Genomic DNA, 19,172 nt, shown 5'->3' with positions numbered 1-19,172 from the left:
ATGTGACCAATAGCATCTGCTAACCATGTGTTTGTGACCAATAGCATCTGCTAACCATGTATTTGTGACCAATAGCATCTGCTAACCATGTGTTTGTGACCAATAACATCTGCTAACCATGTGTTTGTGACCAATAACATCTGCTAACCATGTGTTTGTGAAAAATGAGATTTGATTTGAATATTTCACTCTGTATTAGTGATCCTGAAGATCTACAACTACAATACTTCCTGCTATACTGAGACGATCTTCACTTCAATCCTTTGACTCTATGAGGAAATGAGGCTTATATTTGACCTATTTCACACATGTACAAGTGTGATTTAATATCCACGTGTGAATTTGAAATGTGTTTTTGGATATCCCACTCTCCCTGAGACACCCTTTGAGAGCGAGGTCACAGCCAGGGTAGAAGGTTGTCCACAAACAGACTAGGATCCAAACCAGATAGGAGGTCATCCACAACAGACTAGGCCCCAGACTAGAGAGGAGGTCATCCACAACAGACTAGGACCCAGACCAGAGAGGAGGTCATCCACAACAGACTAGGACCCAGACCAGAGAGGAGGTCATCCACAACAGACTAGGCCCCAGACTAGAGAGGAGGTCATCCACAACAGACTAGGACCCAGACCAGAGAGGAGGTCATCCACAACAGACTAGGACCCAGACCAGAGAGGAGGTCATCCACAACAGACTAGGACCCAGACCAGAGAGGAGGTCATCCACAACAGACTAGGCCCCAGACTAGAGAGGAGGTCATCCACAACAGACTAGGCCCCAGACCAGAGAGGAGGTCATCCACAACAGACTAGGACCCAGACCAGAGAGGAGGTCATCCACAACAGACTAGGCCCCAGACCAGAGAGGAGGTCATCCACAACAGACTAGGACCCAGACCAGAGAGGAGGTCATCTACTACAGACTAGGACCCAGACCAGAGAGGAGGTCATCTACAACAGACTAGGATCCAAACCAGAGAGGAGGACATCCACAACAGACTAGGACCCAGACCAGAGAGGAGGTCATCTACAACAGACTAGGACCCAGACCAGAGAGGAGGTCATCTACTACAGACTAGGACCCAGACCAGAGAAAAGGTCTATACTGTTTGTATCATTACTGAAACTCACCTCTTGTAAGATGGAGTCCTGAACAGCAGGATCACTGAAGTTCAGATTTTGATCCTTTGGGGTCATCTTCATTCTCACCACATGTCTCTTCAGTTGAGGTTTCTCAGGGGTCTCCACAGCTGGACCTACATGATAATAAAATCCCACAATGACAGTAGTGAATCATATTGGCAACATTAGAGTTCTTCTGTCATCATAATATCAGGTAGATCAGGTGGAGAATATGGTAACTTACCATAGCAGATGAAAGGACAGTTGTAGTCACAGGGATAATTTATCCATTTAGTATAATCAGAAGAAGGATAAGGAGACACCAGAGTGCAGTTGTATCTCTGTTCTGTTGAAGGCCATCCTGACTGCCAGTTTCTGAATGAGGAGTCACTCTGGTCTGACCATCTCCAGGAGTCTAGAAACAGGCCGATCCACACAGGAAGTCCCCTCAGTGATATCTTCTTCTCTATTTCTGTGTTCTCAGTCTGGTTCCTCACACTGACCAGGTCTATGTGATGCTGTCTGCAGTAACTCTGAGCATCTATCCAGGTCTTGTTCTCCTGAATTAAGATGTATGTTAGGTTGGTGTCTTGTTTTCCTGCAAAAGTCAAATGTAATAATCAATACAAATATCCAGTGAAATATCATCTAATGATCATCTATAGTAAATGTTCTGATTGATTTGATAACAAATCAATAACTGATTAACAACTTAGACTCATGAGAGCTTTATGTTTCAACTCAATGGCAGCTCCAGCACTTAGAACAGGCTTCATCATTAGTATGTAAACACTCACCATCATAACAGATGAAGTGATGCTGGTCATCACAGGAGGCGTTGTTCCACAGACCAGCTGGACTCATTAAAGCACAGTTACCATTTTGGGGCGTCCCAGTGTCCCAGTTTCTGAACTCAGTCTCCCCCTCTCTGTAGAAACGTCTGTCTGCCAGAGACCAGTTCCACTTCATGGAGTCTCCCTTCTTCAGTCCGATCCATAACCAGTAATTAGAACTACTGCCACTGGTAATCAGCCTGTTCAGGTCCTCCATGTCATCTACTGTAGCCAGATCAGTGTAATGTGCTCTGCAGTAACTATGGGCATCCATCCAGTTCATATTGTTGCTAATGAGGTGATACTGATGAAGACATGAGGAAGGTGTGTAGAACCCTGTTAACAGAATAATGATTAATGAGGGATATTTTCTCCATCATCTTCTCAACCCCAACCACACTATCTATGGATCTGTTAACATACAGTACAGTACACCATGGTGTGCAAACACACACCAACAACATCCATAAACACACACACACACCCAGCATACATGACTGCACATTCCCTGCGTGGGTATTCCCACTAGGCCACCTGCCACCCCAACATATGTAAAAACACCTATCAGAAAATAGGGCTCATCAATATAAAAATGTATTAAATGATTTAGCAATATTTGATTTAACTTGTACTAAATAAATGATATATGAATAAATACCTATACATAAGAGATTTAACTGATAAAATGCCATAAGGTGGTCATCAAGATCATTTGGTGGACCAAATGGGCCCAAAACGGACAGCCGATCCAAAGAGTGAGCTTATTTCTGTTACAGTGATCTCTGTCCTCACCAGATATGAGCTGCCAACACTGGGACACACTGGGCCAATGTCTTGGGGATAATATGGAGCTGATTAGCAAGGACGTATCTCTGGGACACACACAGTAAACTGACCTGAGATTAGCAGGGTGAGATACAGCAACGTTTCCATCACTGTGAAATTCAAAGGATATATGATTAAAATGAAAGCACTTCAAGGTTGCAACACTTTACCAACACAAACTGTGTTTCTCCTTCTTTACTGATATGACCTGACAGGACAGGTGGAGATAATGCTCCCCACATAGAGGGTTATCACCTGTTCAGAGACAGGAACAATCAGTGATTGTTAGGTTCGGTTTCTAAAGTATTGGAAGTGGGTAGGGGTGAAAAACCTCAACATAACATTTGCAGAAAGCCAACAAGGGTTAGAACACATGGTTGATTATTCTACACTGGAAACTTCAAAAATGGTAATAAAAACAGTATCTTATAAATAATATAAGCATTTATCTACAATAAAATATGTTGGAATTACAAAATGATTCCACAACCCAAAATGGCCTCACCTGTTTGTAGAAATCTCTTACTCTCGCTCTGTCTCTCTCTGTCTGTCTGTCTCTCTCTATCTCGCTCTCACTATATTACTCTCTCCCCTTTCTCTCTCTCTGTCTCTCCTACTGTGTGTATGTCATCCCGTGTTTATCCCTATTTAAACCTTACACTGTCCCTAATTTGCTTTAATTTGTTATTCATCTCAAGTTAAAACAAAACTGTGACGCGGCATTCATCTCACGGATAAGGGGTTGGACAGAACTAGAGAAGGATACATTTGCATGTGATGGTGCTCTTGATTCAAAGGAGATAACCCACTCCTCCACTCTAGTCTATTACCCATAAATTGCTTCATTGTACAGAAAAGGGTTGAGTGATATCTAGTATTGTTCAGGTGATTGAGTGAGGACTTATTTGACAGTGACACTCCCAGGTAAAGTCACTTGACTGGAACAGGGCTGGAGGTACCACACAGAGACAGGCAGGAACCCAATGGACCTGGTCTCAGCTCTCACTCTCTGAAAATGTGTTTTTTAAGACATATTGTTTTTTCTCACCCTGTTTATATTTACATGTTATTCAGGAAATGATTGTGTTGCTATGGTAAAAATATACACTGAGCGTACAAAACATTAGGAACACTTTCAGTTGCCCTCAAAACAGCCTCAATTCATCAAGGCATGAACTCTACAAGGTGTCAAATGCGTTCCACAGGGATGGTGGCCCAAGTCAACACCAATGCTTCCCACAAGTTGTGTCAAGTTGGCTGGTAGTGGATCGCTGCTCCAAATAGCTCTTTCCATCTCATCCCTCATGATCAATTGGATTGATATCTGCTGACTGGTGAATGACTGTTAACTGTCATGGAGAGAGCCTGTGGTCCTGATGTTTTGAAAATGTCTAGATAAACACCTCCAGCATTGGGTTCTCTGACTTCCCTCTCCTCTGTTATTGGGTGCTCTGCTCTCCCTCTCCTCTGTCATTGGATGTTCTGCCCTCCCTCTCCTCTGTCATTGGGTGATATGCCCTCCCTCTCCTCTGTCATTGGGTAATCATCCTTCCCTCCCCTCTGTCATTGGGTAATCTTCCTTCCGTCCCCTCTGTCATTGGGTGTTCTGCACTCTCTCTCTCTCTCCCCTTTCATTGACTGTGAATTAATGCAAAACTTCAGTCTTTTTCAAATGCAAATCATTGGTCAGCAGGTCATGGTTACAGTTGACACCTGTTTGGTGGTTGTGATAGGTCTTAATGACTAACATATAAATTAAATATGTACCAAATATAACAAACACACCCTACAACAATTTAAACCTTTATTTGGTCATGAAAAAATGTGTAGTGTAATTCATATAAAACCTTGTTGATGAATGAGAGATTATTTCTTGAAATCTAAATGAATTTACAGTAAAGACATACAGAGCTGTTAGGATGGTAATCTGACATGAGACCTGTGCTTGCAACTGGGACTTTCACCTGCATCATTCATTGATGTCAATCTACAGAAATTCCAGTGAGCAGATCAAGTCTAAATACTGTCTATAATGACTGAGGATAAAGAGCATCTCTCACCATGTTGTTTATTAATATTCCAAATGAACCATCAAGTCAACAGTTGAAACGAGGTTCTAATATATACACTAACAAAAGAGATTCAAACAATGAACAATGTTAAAGATGTGTAACTTAAAATCCCATCCTATGATAAAACAGTACTAATATACAATAAAACAAAATTCAATATTTTCACGTCCTGACCATAGATTGCTTTGTATGTTTCCTGTTTAGTGTTTTGTTTCACCTTTCAGGACTGTTCGTTTGTCGTTTTTTTTTCTTCGTATTTTATTAAATGACCAGTACAGATTATTAATGTAAATAAAAAGAGAAATGTAAGGAGAACATTTTACATAATTAGAGTTCTTTCTTTGTCATCATCCTCTTCGTATTTTATTAAATGACCAGTACAGATTATTAATGTAAATAAAAAGAGAAATGTAAGGAGAACATTTTACATAATTAGAGTTCTTTCTTTGTCATCATCCTCTTCATCTTCTTCTCCTCCTCATCTATCTTGGGAGACCCCTCTTCCTCCTTGTGGAAGACCTCCCCATCAGGCTGCTTTTTCCATGTCACTTTGGTGTCTGCAGGTAAACCCTGCTCCTTCAGCTTGTTCCTTATCTGCAGAAACACACCCATACAGAAACCCACATTATTTCACTCTGTATTAGTCATCCTGAAAATCTAGACCTACCATTCCTTCCTGCTATACTGAGACGATCCTCACTTTAACACTTTGACTCTATGAGCAGATGAGGCTTATATTTGTCCTGTTTCTGTCAGGACCGACGCTGGAGTCGAGAAGGAGGTACCGGGAGTCATAATTTAATTAGGAACAAACATGGAACAAGACAGGAACAGCGTCAGCACACTGGTACACAAAGACAGATGACAATCAATGCTGAAGCAGGGAACAGAGCAGGAGAACAGACAGATATAGGGGAGATGACAGATGTGATTGAGTCTAGGTGAGTCCAATAATTGCTGATGCGCCTGACGGTGGAAGGCAGGTGTGCGTAATGATGGTGGCAGGAGTGCGTAATGCGGGGAGCCTGGCGCCCTCGAGCACCAGGGGGGAAGAGTGGGAGGAGGCATGACAGTACCCCACCTCTAGGGGCACCACCCGACGTCCCACCTGGGCGAGCCTGACGGGCTGGCCGATACACGGGCACTGAACAAGCCGGCTGGGCGTGATATCCTGACGAACTGGCTGAGGCTTGAGAGCCTGGCGAGCCGGCTGAGGCAAAGGAGCCTGACAATTTGGCTGAGGAATGTGTTTTTGCATATCCCACTCTCCCCGAGACAACTTGGGAGAGTTCTAGAACCCAGTTCAGAGAGGAGGTCATCCACAACAGACTATGACCCAGACCAGAGAGGAGGTCATCCACAACAGACTAGGACCCAGACCAGAGAGGAGGTCATCTACAACAGACTAGGACCCAGACCAGAGAGGAGGTCATCCACAACAGACTCGGAGCGAGACTAGAGAGGAGGTCATTCACAACAGACTAGGACCCAGACCAGAGAGGAGGTCATCTACAACAGACTAGCACCCAGACCAGAGAGGAGATCATCCACAACAGACTAGGACCCAAACCAGAGAGGAGGTCATCCACAACAGACTAGGACCCAGACCAGAGAGGAGGTCATCTACAACAGACTCGGAGCGAGACTAGAGAGGAGGTCATTCACAACAGACTAGGACCCAGAACAGAGAGGAGGTCATCCACAACAGACTAGGACCCAGACCAGAGAGGAGGTCATCCACAACAGACTAGGACCGAGACTTGAGAGGAGGTCATTCAATACAGACTAGGACCCAGACCAGAGAGGAGGTCCTCCACAACAGACTAGGACCTAGACCAGAGAGGAGGTCATCTACAACAGACTAGGACCCAGAACAGAGAGGGGGTCATCTACAACAGACTAGCACCCAGACCAGAGAGGAGGTCATCCACAACAGACTAGGACCCAGACCAGAGAGGAGGTCATCCACAACAGACTAGGACCCAGACCAGAGAGGAGGTCGTCCACAACAGACTCGGAGCGAGACTAGGGAGGAGGTCATTCACAACAGACTAGGACCCAGACCAGAGAGGAGGTCATCCACAACAGACTAGGACCCAGACCAGAGAGGAGGTCATCCAACACAGACTAGGACCCAGACCAGAGAGGAGGTAATCTACAACAGACTCGGAGCGAGACTAGAGAGGAGGTCATTCACAACAGACTAGGACCCAGACCAGAGAGGAGGTCCTCCACAACAGACTAGGACCCAGACCAGAGAGGAGGTCATCTACAACAGACTAGGACCCAGAACAGAGAGGAGGTCATCTACAACAGACTAGCACCCAGACCAGAGAGGAGGTCATCCACAACAGACTAGGACCCAGACCAGAGAGGAAGTCATCTAAAACAGACTAGGACCCAGACCAGAGAGGAGGTCATCCACAACAGACTAGGCCCCAGACCAGAGAGGAGGTCATCCACAACAGACTAGGACCCAGACCAGAGAGGAGGTCATCCACAACAGACTAGGACCCAGACCAGAGAGGAGGTCATCCACAACAGACTAGGACCCAGACCAGAGAGGAGGTCATCCACAACAGACTCGGAGCGAGACTAGAGAGGAGGTCATTCACAACAGACTAGGACCCAGACCAGAGTGGAGGTCATCTACAACAGACTAGCACCCAGACCAGATAGGAGGTCATCCACAACAGACTAGGACCCAGACCAGAGAGGAAGTCATCTAAAACAGACTAGGACCCAGACCAGAGAGGAGGTCATCCACAACAGACTAGGCCCCAGACCAGAGAGGAGGTCATCCACAACAGACTAAGACCCAGACCAGAGAGGAGGTCATCCACAACAGACTAGGACCCAGACCAGAGAGGAGGTCATCCACAACAGACTAGGACCCAGACCAGAGAGGAGGTCATCCACAACAGACTCGGAGCGAGATTAGAGAGGAGGTCATTCACAACAGACTAGGACCCAGACCAGAGAGGAGGTCATCTACAACAGACTAGCACCCAGACCAGAGAGGAGGTCATCCACAACAGACTAGGACCCAGACCAGAGAGGAGGTCATCCACAACAGACTCGGAGCGAGACTAGAGAGGAGGTTATTCACAACAGACTAGGACCCAGACCAGAGAGGAGGTCATCCACAACAGACTAGGACCCAGACCAGAGAGGAGGTCATCCACAACAGACTCGGAGCGAGACTAGAGAGGAGGTCATCCACAACAGACTAGGACCCAGACCAGAGAGGAGGTCATCTAAAACAGACTAGGACCCAGACCAGAGAGGAGGTCAACCACAACAGACTAAGACCCAGACCAGAGAGGAGGTCATCCACAACAGACTAAGACCCAGACCAGAGAGGAGGTCATCCACAACAGACTAGGACCCAGACCAGAGAGGAGGTCATCCACAACAGACTAGGACCCAGACCAGAGAGGAGGTCATCCACAACAGACTCGGAGCGAGACTAGAGAGGAGGTCATTCACAACAGACTAGGACCCAGACCAGAGAGGAGGTCATCTACAACAGACTAGCACCCAGACCAGAGAGGTCATCCACAACAGACTAGGACCCAGACCAGAGAGGAGGTCATCCACAACAGACTCGGAGCGAGACTAGAGAGGAGGTTATTCACAACAAACTAGGACCCAGACCAGAGAGGAGATCATCCACAACAGACTAGGACCCAGATCAGAGATGAGGTCATCCACAACAGACTCGGAGCGAGACTAGAGAGGAGGTCATCCACAACAGACTAGGACCCAGACCAGAGAGGAGGTCATCCACAACAGACTAGGACCGAGACTTGAGAGGAGGTCATTCACAACAGACTAGGACCGAGACTTGAGAGGAGGTCATTCAGAACAGACTAGGACCCAGACCAGAGAGGAGGTCATCCACAACAGACTAGGACCCAGACCAGAGAGGAGGTCATCCACAACAGACTAGGACCCAGACCAGAGAGGAGGTCATCCACAACAGACTCGGAGCGAGACTAGAGAGGAGGTCATTCACAACAGACTAGGACCCAGACCAGAGAGGAGGTCATCTACAACAGACTAGCACCCAGACCAGAGAGGAGGTCATCCACAACAGACTAGGACCCAGACCAGAGAGGAAGTCATCTAAAACAGACTAGGACCCAGACCAGAGAGGAGGTCATCCACAACAGACTAGGCCCCAGACCAGAGAGGAGGTCATCCACAACAGACTAGGACCCAGACCAGAGAGGAGGTCATCCACAACAGACTAGGACCCAGACCAGAGAGGAGGTCATCCACAACAGACTCGGAGCGAGACTAGAGAGGAGGTCATTCACAACAGACTAGGACCCAGACCAGAGAGGAGGTCATCTACAACAGACTAGCACCCAGACCAGAGAGGAGGTCATCCACAACAGACTAGGACCCAGACCAGAGAGGAGGTCATCCACAACAGACTCGGAGCGAGACTAGAGAGGAGGTTATTCACAACAGACTAGGACCCAGACCAGAGAGGAGGTCATCCACAACAGACTAGGACCCAGACCAGAGAGGAGGTCATCCACAACAGACTCGGAGCGAGACTAGAGAGGAGGTCATCCACAACAGACTAGGACCCAGACCAGAGAGGAGGTCATCTAAAACAGACTAGGACCCAGACCAGAGAGGAGGTCATCCACAACAGACTAGGCCCCAGACCAGAGAGGAGGTCATCCACAACAGACTAAGACCCAGACCAGAGAGGAGGTCATCCACAACAGACTAGGACCCAGACCAGAGAGGAGGTCATCCACAACAGACTAGGACCCAGACCAGAGAGGAGGTCATCCACAACAGACTCGGAGCGAGACTAGAGAGGAGGTCATTCACAACAGACTAGGACCCAGACCAGAGAGGAGGTCATCTACAACAGACTAGCACCCAGACCAGAGAGGAGGTCATCCACAACAGACTAGGACCCAGACCAGAGAGGAGGTCATCCACAATAGACTCGGAGCGAGACTAGAGAGGAGGTTATTCACAACAGACTAGGACCCAGACCAGAGAGGAGATCATCCACAACAGACTAGGACCCAGATCAGAGATGAGGTCATCCACAACAGACTCGGAGCGAGACTAGAGAGGAGGTCATCCACAACAGACTAGGACCCAGACCAGAGAGGAGGTCATCCACAACAGACTAGGACCGAGACTTGAGAGGAGGTCATTCACAACAGACTAGGACCCAGACCAGAGAGGAGGTCATCCACAACAGACTAGGACCCAGACCAGAGAGGAGGTCATCTACAACAGACTAGGACCCAGACCAGAGAGGAGGTCATCCACAACAGACTAGGACCGAGACTTGAGAGGAGGTCATCCACAACAGACTAGGACCCAGAACAGAGAGGAGGTCATCCACAACAGACTAGCACCCAGACCAGAGAGGAGGTCATCCACAACAGACTAGGACCGAGACTTGAGAGGAGGTCATTCACAACAGACTAGGACCCAGAACAGAGAGGAGGTCATCCACAACAGACTAGCACCCAGACCAGAGAGGAGGTCATCCACAACAGACTAGGACCCAGACCAGAGAGGAGGTCATCCACAACAGACTCGGAGCGAGACTAGAGAGGAGGTCATTCACAACAGACTAGGACCCAGACCAGAGAGGAGGTCATCTACAACAGACTAGCACCCAGACCAGAGAGGAGGTCATCCACAACAGACTAGGACCCAGACCAGAGAGGAAGTCATCTAAAACAGACTAGGACCCAGACCAGAGAGGAGGTCATCCACAACAGACTAGGCCCCAGACCAGAGAGGAGGTCATCCACAACAGACTAAGACCCAGACCAGAGAGGAGGTCATCCACAACAGACTAGGACCCAGACCAGAGAGGAGGTCATCCACAACAGACTAGGACCCAGACCAGAGAGGAGGTCATCCACAACAGACTCGGAGCGAGACTAGAGAGGAGGTCATTCACAACAGACTAGGACCCAGACCAGAGAGGAGGTCATCTACAACAGACTAGCACCCAGACCAGAGGAGGTCATCCACAACAGACTAGGACCCAGACCAGAGAGGAGGTCATCCACAACAGACTCGGAGCGAGACTAGAGAGGAGGTTATTCACAACAGACTAGGACCCAGACCAGAGAGAGGTCATCCACAACAGACTAGGACCCAGACCAGAGAGGAGGTCATCCACAACAGACTCGGAGCGAGACTAGAGAGGAGGTCATCCACAACAGACTAGGACCCAGACCAGAGAGGAGGTCATCTAAAACAGACTAGGACCCAGACCAGAGAGGAGGTCATCCACAACAGACTAGGCCCCAGACCAGAGAGGAGGTCATCCACAACAGACTAAGACCCAGACCAGAGAGGAGGTCATCCACAACAGACTAGGACCCAGACCAGAGAGGAGGTCATCCACAACAGACTAGGACCCAGACCAGAGAGGAGGTCATCCACAACAGACTCGGAGCGAGACTAGAGAGGAGGTCATTCACAACAGACTAGGACCCAGACCAGAGAGGAGGTCATCTACAACAGACTAGCACCCAGACCAGAGAGGAGGTCATCCACAACAGACTAGGACCCAGACCAGAGGTCATCCACAATAGACTCGGAGCGAGACTAGAGAGGAGGTTATTCACAACAGACTAGGACCCAGACCAGAGAGGAGATCATCCACAACAGACTAGGACCCAGATCAGAGATGAGGTCATCCACAACAGACTCGGAGCGAGACTAGAGAGGAGGTCATCCACAACAGACTAGGACCCAGACCAGAGAGGAGGTCATCCACAACAGACTAGGACCGAGACTTGAGAGGAGGTCATTCACAACAGACTAGGACCCAGACCAGAGAGGAGGTCATCCACAACAGACTAGGACCCAGACCAGAGAGGAGGTCATCTACAACAGACTAGGACCCAGACCAGAGAGGAGGTCATCCACAACAGACGAGGCCGCAGACCAGAGAGGAGGTCATCCACAACAGACTAGGACCCAGACCAGAGAGGAGGTCATCCACAACAGACTAGGACCCAGACCAGAGAGGAGGTCATCTAAAACAGACTAGGACCTAGACCAGAGAGGAGGTCATCCACAACAGACTAGGCCCCAGACCAGAGAGGAGGTCATCCACAACAGACTCGGAGCGAGACTAGAGAGGAGGTTATTCACAACAGACTAGGACCCAGACCAGAGAGGAGGTCATCCACAACAGACTAGGACCCAGACCAGAGAGGAGGTCGTCCACAATAGACTCGGATGTCATTCACAACAGACTAGGACCCAGACCAGAGAGGAGGTCATCCACAACAGACTAGGACCGAGACTTGAGAGGAGGTCATTCACAACAGACTAGGACCCAGACCAGAGAGGAGGTCATCCACAACAGACTAGGACCCAGACCAGAGAGGAGGTCATCTACAACAGACTAGGACCCAGACCAGAGAGGAGGTCATCCACAACAGACGAGGCCGCAGACCAGAGAGGAGGTCATCCACAACAGACTAGGACCCAGACCAGAGAGGAGGTCATCCACAACAGACTAGGACCCAGACCAGAGAGGAGGTCATCTAAAACAGACTAGGACCTAGACCAGAGAGGAGGTCATCCACAACAGACTAGGCCCCAGACCAGAGAGGAGGTCATCCACAACAGACTCGGAGCGAGACTAGAGAGGAGGTTATTCACAACAGACTAGGACCCAGACCAGAGAGGAGGTCATCCACAACAGACTAGGACCCAGACCAGAGAGGAGGTCATCCACAACAGACTAGGACCCAGACCAGAGAGGAGGTCATCCACAACAGACTCGGAGCGAGACTAGAGAGGAGGTCATTCACAACAGAGGACCCAGACCAGAGAGGAGGTCATCTACAACAGACTAGCACCCAGACCAGAGAGGAGGTCATCCACAACAGACTAGGACCCAGACCAGAGATGAGGTCATCCACAACAGACTAGGACCCAGACCAGAGAGGAGGTCGTCCACAACAGACTCGTAGGTCATTCACAACAGACTAGGACCCAGACCAGAGAGGAGGTCACCCACAACAGACTAGGACCCAGACCAGAGAGGAGGTTATCCACAACAGACTAGGACCCAGACCAGAGAGGAGGTCATCCACAACAGACTAGGACCCAGACCAGAGAGGAGGTCATCTACAACAGACTAGCACCCAGACTAGAGAGGAGTACATCCACAAAATACATTTTTCCAGACCAGAAAAGAGGTCTGTACAGTTTGTATCATCACTCAGTGAACAGGGGGAAACTGACCTCTTGTAAGACGGCGTCCTGAACAGCAAGATCTCTGAGGTTCACATTTTGATCCTTTGGGGTCATCTTCACTCTCACCACCTGTCTCTTCAGTTGAGATTTCTCAGGGGGTTGGGGAGGCAGTCTTGTGTATAATCAGGGGGGTGGTTGTGGGCAGAGGGTTAGTTGTGGTTGTGGGCAAGGGGGTAGTCGTAGTTGTGGGCAGGGGCAGGGGGGTTGTCGTGGTTGTGCGTATGGGTATATGGGTAGTCGTGGTTGTGGGTATGGGTATGGGTATATGGGTAGTCGTGGTTGTGGTTATGGGGGTAGTCGTGGTTGTGGGTATGGGGGTAGTCGTGGTTGTGGGTATGGGGGTAGTCGTGGTTGTGGGTATGGGGGTAGTCGTGGTTGTGGGTATGGGGTAGTCGTGGTTGTGGGTATGGGGAAGTAGATGTTGTGGGCAGGGGGGAAGTCGTGGTTGTGGGTATGGGGTAGTCGTGGTTGTGGGTATGGGGTAGTCGTGGTTGTTGGTATGGGGTAGTCGTGGTTGTTGGTATGGGGGTAGTCGTGGTTGTGGGCAGGGGGTTGTCGTGGTTGTGGGTATGGGTGTAGCCGTGGTTGTGGGTATGGGGTAGTCGTGGTTGTTAGTATGGGGGAAGTCGTGGTTGTGGGTATGGGGTAGTCGTGGTTGTTGGTATGGGGTAGTCGTGGTTGTTGGTATGGGGGTAGTCGTGGTTGTGGGCAGGGGGGTTGTCGTGGTTGTGGGCATGGGGGTAGTCGTGGTTGTGGGTATGGGGTAGTCGTGGTTGTTGGTATGGGGGTAGTCGTGGTTGTGGGTATGGGGTAGTCGTGGTTGTGGGTATGGGGGTAGTCGTGGTTGTTGGTATGGGGGTAGTCATGGTTGTTGGTATGGGGGTAGTCGTGGTTGTGGGCAGGGGGGTTGTCGAGGTTGTGGGTATGGGGGTAGTCGTGGTTGTGGGTATGGGGTAGTCGTGGTTGTTGGTATGGGGAAGTCGTGGTTGTGGGTATGGGGTAGTCGTGGTTGTTGGTATGGGGTAGTCGTGGTTGTTGGTATGGGGTAGTCGTGGTTGTGGGCAGGGGGGTTGTCGTGGTTGTGGGCATGGGGGTAGTCGTGGTTGTGGGTATGGGGTAGTCGTGGTTGTTGGTATGGGGGTAGTCGTGGTTGTGGGTATGGGGTAGTCGTGGTTGTGGGTATGGGGGTAGTCGTGGTTGTGGGTATGGGGGTAGTCGTGGTTGTGGGTATGGGGGTAGTCGTGGTTGTGGGTATGGGGGTAGTCGTGGTTGTGGGTATGGTGTAGTCGTGGTTGTTGGTATGGGGGTAGTCATGGTTGTTGGTATGGGGTAGTCGTGGTTGTGGGTATTGGGTAGTTCTGGTTGTGTGTATGGGGGTAGTCGTGGTTGTGGGTATGAGGTAGTCGTGGTTGTGGGCAGGGGGGTAGTCGTGGTTGTGGGTATGGGGTAGTCGTGGTTGTTGGTATGGGGTAGTCGTGGTTGTGGGTATGGGGGTAGTCGTGGTTGTTGGTATGGGGTAGTCGTGGTTGTTGGTATGGGGGTATTTGTGGTTGTGGGTATGGGGTAGTCGAGGTTGTGGGTATGGGGTAGTCGTGGTTGTTGGTATGGGGTAGTCGTGGTTGTGGGTATGGGGTAGTCGTGGTTGTGGGTATGGGGGTAGTCGTGGTTGTGGGTATGGGGTAGTCGTGGTTGTGGGTATGGGGTAGTCGTGGTTGTTGGTATGGGGTAGTCGTGGTTGTGGGTATGGGGTAGTCGTGGTTGTGGGTATGGGGTAGTCGTGGTTGTGGGTATGGGGTAGTCGTGGTTGTGGGTATGGGGTAGTCGTGGTTGTGGGTATGGGGTAGTCGTGGTTGTGGGTATGGGGTAGTCGTGGTTGTGGGTATGGGGTAGTCGTGGTTGTGGGTATGGGGTAGTCGTGGTTGTTGGTATGGGGTAGTCGTGGTTGTGGGTATGGGGGTAGTCGTGGTTGTTGGAATGGGGTAGTCGTGGTTGTGGGTAGTCGTAGTTGTGGGTATGGGGGTAGTCGTGGTTGTGGGCATGGGGAAGTCGTGGTTGTGGGTATGGGGTAGTCGTGGTTGTGGGTATGGGGGTAGTCGTAGTTGTGGGTATGGGGGTAGTCGTGGTTGTGGGCAGGGGGAAGTCGTGGTTGTGGGCAGGGGGAAGTCTTGGTTGTGGGCAGGGGGGTAGTCGTGGTTGTTGGTATGGGGTAGTCGTAGTTGTGGGTATGGGGTAGTCGTGGTTGTGGGTATGGGGGTAGTCGTGGTTGTGGGTATGGGGTAGTCGTGGTTGTTGGTATGGGGGAAGTCGTGGTTGTTGGAATGGGGTAGTCGTGGTTGTGGGTATGGGGGTAGTCGTAGTTGTGGGTATGGGGGTAGTCGTGGTTGTGGGCAGGGGGGAAGTCGTGGTTGTGGGTATGGGGTAGTCGTGGTTGTGGGTATGGGGGTAGTCGTAAGTGGGGGTAGTTTTGTGGGTATCGTGGTTGTGGGCAGGGGGGAAGTCGTGGTTGTGGGCAGGGGGGTAGTCGTGGTTGTTGGTATGGGGTAGTCGTGGTTGTGGGTATGGGGTAGTCGTGGTTGTGGGTATGGGGTAGTCGTGGTTGTGGGTATGGGGTAGTCGTGGTTGTGGGTATGGGGTAGTCGTGGTTGTTGGTATGGGGTATTCGTGGTTGTGGGTATGGGGGTATTCGTGGTTGTGGGTATGGGGGTAGTCGTGGTTGTGGGTATGGGGGTAGTCGTGGTTGTGGGTATGGGGGTAGTCGTGGTTGTGGGCAGGGGGGAAGTAGTGGTTGTGGGTATGGGGTAGTCGTGGTTGTGGGCAGGGGGGAAGTCGTGGTTGTGTGAATGAGGGTAGTCGTGGTTGTGGGTATGGGGTAGTCGTGGTTGGTGGTATGGGGGTAGTCGTGGTTGTGGGTATGGGGTAGTCGTGGTTGTGGGTATGCGGGTAGTCGTTGTTGTGGGTATGGGGTAGTCGTGGTTGTGGGTATGGGGGTAGTCGTAGTTGTGGGTATGGGTGTAGTCGTGGTTGTGGGCAGGGGGGAAGTCGTGGTTGTGGGTATGGGGGTAGTCGTGGGTATGGGGTAGTCGTTGTTGTGGGCAGGGGGGAAGTCGTGGTCGTGGGTATGGGGTAGTCGTGGTTGTGGGTATGGGGTAGTCGTGGTTGTGGGTATGGGGTAGTCGTGGTTGTGGGTATGGGGTAGTCGTGGTTGTTGGTATGGGGTAGTCGTGGTTGTGGGCAGGGGGGTAGTCGTGGTTGTTGGTATGGGGTAGTTGTGTTTGTGGGTATGGGGTAGTCGTGGTTGTGGGTATGGGGGAAGTCGTGGTTGTGGGTATGGGGTAGTCGTGGTTGTTGGTATGGGGTAGTCGTGGTTGTTGGTATGGGGGTAGTCGTGGTTGTGGGCAGGGGGTTGTCGTGGTTGTGGGTATGGGGGTAGTCGTGGTTGTGGGTATGGGGTAGTCGTGGTTGTTGGTATGGGGGTAGTCGTGGTTGTGGGTATGGGGTAGTCGTGGTTGTGGGTATGGGGGTAGTCGTGGTTGTGGGTATGGGGGTAGTCGTGGTTGTGGGTATGGGGGTAGTCGTGGTTGTGGGTATGGGGGTAGTCGTGGTTGTGGGTATGGTGTAGTCGTGGTTGTTGGTATGGGGGTAGTCATGGTTGTTGGTATGGGGTAGTCGTGGTTGTGGGTATTGGGTAGTTCTGGTTGTGTGTATGGGGGTAGTCGTGGTTGTGGGTATGAGGTAGTCGTGGTTGTGGGCATGGGGGTAGTCGTGGTTGTGGGTATGGGGTAGTCGTGGTTGTGGGTATGGGGGTAGTCGTGGTTGTTGGTATGGGGTAGTCGTGGTTGTGGGTATGGGGGTAGTCGTGGTTGTGGGTATGGGGTAGTCGTGGTTGTGGGTATGGGGGTAGTCGTGGTTGTGGGTATGGGGTAGTCGTGGTTGTGGGTATGGGGTAGTCGTGGTTGTGGGTATGGGGGTAGTCGTGGTTGTGGGTATGGGTATCGGGTTGTGGGTATGGGGGAGTCGTGGTTGTGGGTATGGGGTAGTCGTGGTTGTGGGTATGGGGTAGTCGTGGTTGTGGGTATGGGGTAGTCGTGGTTGTGGGTATGGGGTAGTCGGTATGTCGTGGTTGTGGGTATGGGGTAGTCGTGGTTGTGGGCCTGGGGTAGTCGTGGTTGTGGGTATGGGTAGTCGTGGTTGTGGGTATGGGGTAGTCGTGGTTGTGGGTATGGGGTAGTCGTGGTTGTTGGTATGGGGGTAGTCGTGGTTGTGGGTATGGGGGGTTGTGGGTATGGGGTAGTCGTGGTTGTGGGTATGGGGGTAGTCGTGGTTGTGGGCAGGGGGTAGTCGGGTTGTGGGTATGGGGTAGTCGTGGTTGTGGGTATGGGGTAGTTGTTGTGGGTATGGGGGTAGTCGTGGTTGTGGGCAGGGGGAAGTCGTGGTTGTGGGTAGGGGGTAAGTCGTGGTTGTGGGCATGGGGTATGGGTTGTTGGTATGGGGTAGTCGTGGTTGTGGGTATGGGGTAGTCGTGGTTGTGGGTATGGGGGTAGTCGTGGTTGTGGGTATGGGGTAGTCGTGGTTGTGGGTATGGGGAAGTCGTGGTTGTGGGTATGGGGTAGTCGTGGTTGTGGGTATGGGGGTAGTCGTGGTTGTGGGTATGGGGGTAGTCGTGGTTGTGGGTATGGGGAAGTCGTGGTTGTGGGTATGGGGTAGTCGTGGTTGTGGGTATGGGGGTAGTCGTGGTTGTGGGTATGGGGGAAGTCGTGGTTGTGGGCAGGGGGAAGTCGTGGTTGTGGGTATGGGGGAAGTCGTGGTTGTGGGTATGGGGTAGTCGTGGTTGTGGGTATGGGGAAGTCGTGGTTGTGGGTATGGGGTAGTCGTGGTTGTGGGTATGGGGTTGTCGTGGTTGTGGGTATGGGGTAGTCGTGGTTGTTGGTATGGGGTAGTCGTGGTTGTGGGTATGGGGGTAGTCGTGGTTGTGGGTATGGGGGTAGTCGTGGTTGTTGGTATGGGGGTAGTCGTGGTTGTGGGTATGGGGGTAGTCGTGGTTGTGGGTATGGGGAAGTCGTGTTTGTGGGTATGGGGTAGTCGTGTTTGTGGGTATGGGGGAAGTCGTGGTTGTGGGTATGGGGTAGTCGTGGTTGTGGGTATGGGGTAGTCGTGGTTGTGGGTATGGGGGTAGTCGTGGTTGTGGGTATGGGGTAGTCGTGGTTGTGGGTATGGGGTAGTCGTGGTTGTGGGTATGGGGTAGTCGTGGTTGTGGGTATGGGGTAGTCGTGGTTGTTGGTATGGGTAGTCGTGGTTGTGGGCATGGGGTAGTCGTGGTTGTGGGTATGGGGAAGTCGTGGTTGTTGGTATGGGGGTAGTCGTGGTTGTGGGTATGGGGAAGTCGTGGTTGTGGGTATGGGGGTAGTCGTGGTTGTGGGTATGGGGTAGTCGTGGTTGTGGGTATGGGGTAGTCGTGTTTGTGGGTATGGGGTCGTGGTTGTGGGGTATGGGGGTAGTCGTGGTTGTGGGCATGGGGAAGTCGTGGTTGTGGGTATGGGGTAGTCGTGGTTGTGGGTATGGGGGTATGGTTGTGGGTATGGGGGTAGTCGTGGTTGTGGGTATGGGGGTAGTCGTGGTTGTGGGTATGGGGTAGTCGTGGTTGTTGGTATGGGGAAGTCGTGGTTGTTGGTATGGGGTTAGTCGTGGTTGTGGGTATGGGGTAGTCGTGGTTGTGGGTATGGGGATAGTCGTGGTTGTGGGTATGGGGTAGTCGTGGTTGTGGGTATGGGGAAGTCGTGGTTGTTGGTATGGGGTAGTCGTGGTTGTTGGTATGGGGGTATGCGTGGTTGTGTGTATGGGGTAGTCGTGGTTGTGGGTATGGGGTAGTCGTGGTTGTTGGTATGGGGTAGTCGTGGTTGTGGGTATGGGGGTAGTCGTGGTTGTGGGTATGGGGGGTAGTCGGGTTGTGGGTATGGGGGTAGTCGTGGTTGTGGGTATGGGGTAGTCGTGGTTGTGGGTATGGGGTAGTCGTGGTTGTGGGTATGGGGTAGTCGTGGTTG

At 51.0% G+C, this 19,172-nt stretch overlaps 1 protein-coding gene and 1 pseudogene across 3 annotated transcripts in view; both read right to left on the bottom strand.

Annotated features, from left to right (window-relative positions):
- Window positions 1–19,172, bottom strand: part of LOC135516447 (macrophage mannose receptor 1-like) — a 63,363-nt gene that overhangs the window by 2,202 nt on the left and 41,989 nt on the right. Inside the window, exons 1-5 of one of the 3 annotated variants that reach the window (XM_064940772.1) lie at window positions 3,288–3,407; window positions 2,854–2,892; window positions 1,922–2,293; window positions 1,369–1,722; window positions 1,134–1,258 (exon numbers count right to left, since the gene is read on the bottom strand). In XM_064940772.1, the coding sequence (XP_064796844.1) occupies window positions 1,134–1,258; window positions 1,369–1,722; window positions 1,922–2,293; window positions 2,854–2,890 (888 nt within the window). In that variant the 5' untranslated portion in view covers window positions 2,891–2,892; window positions 3,288–3,407. The other 2 variants (XM_064940775.1, XM_064940773.1) reach the window with 2 other exon arrangements.
- The window catches only part of LOC135516556 (proteoglycan 4-like), a 51,759-nt pseudogene continuing 37,873 nt past the window's right edge, over window positions 5,287–19,172 (bottom strand).

This window comes from Oncorhynchus masou, chromosome 27 (genome assembly GCF_036934945.1).
Source record: "Oncorhynchus masou masou isolate Uvic2021 chromosome 27, UVic_Omas_1.1, whole genome shotgun sequence".
In the NCBI taxonomy this organism is placed as follows: Eukaryota; Metazoa; Chordata; class Actinopteri; order Salmoniformes; family Salmonidae; genus Oncorhynchus; species Oncorhynchus masou.
Note: the sequence above shows the minus strand (reverse complement) of the source record. Positions and strands in the feature narration are given on the sequence as shown.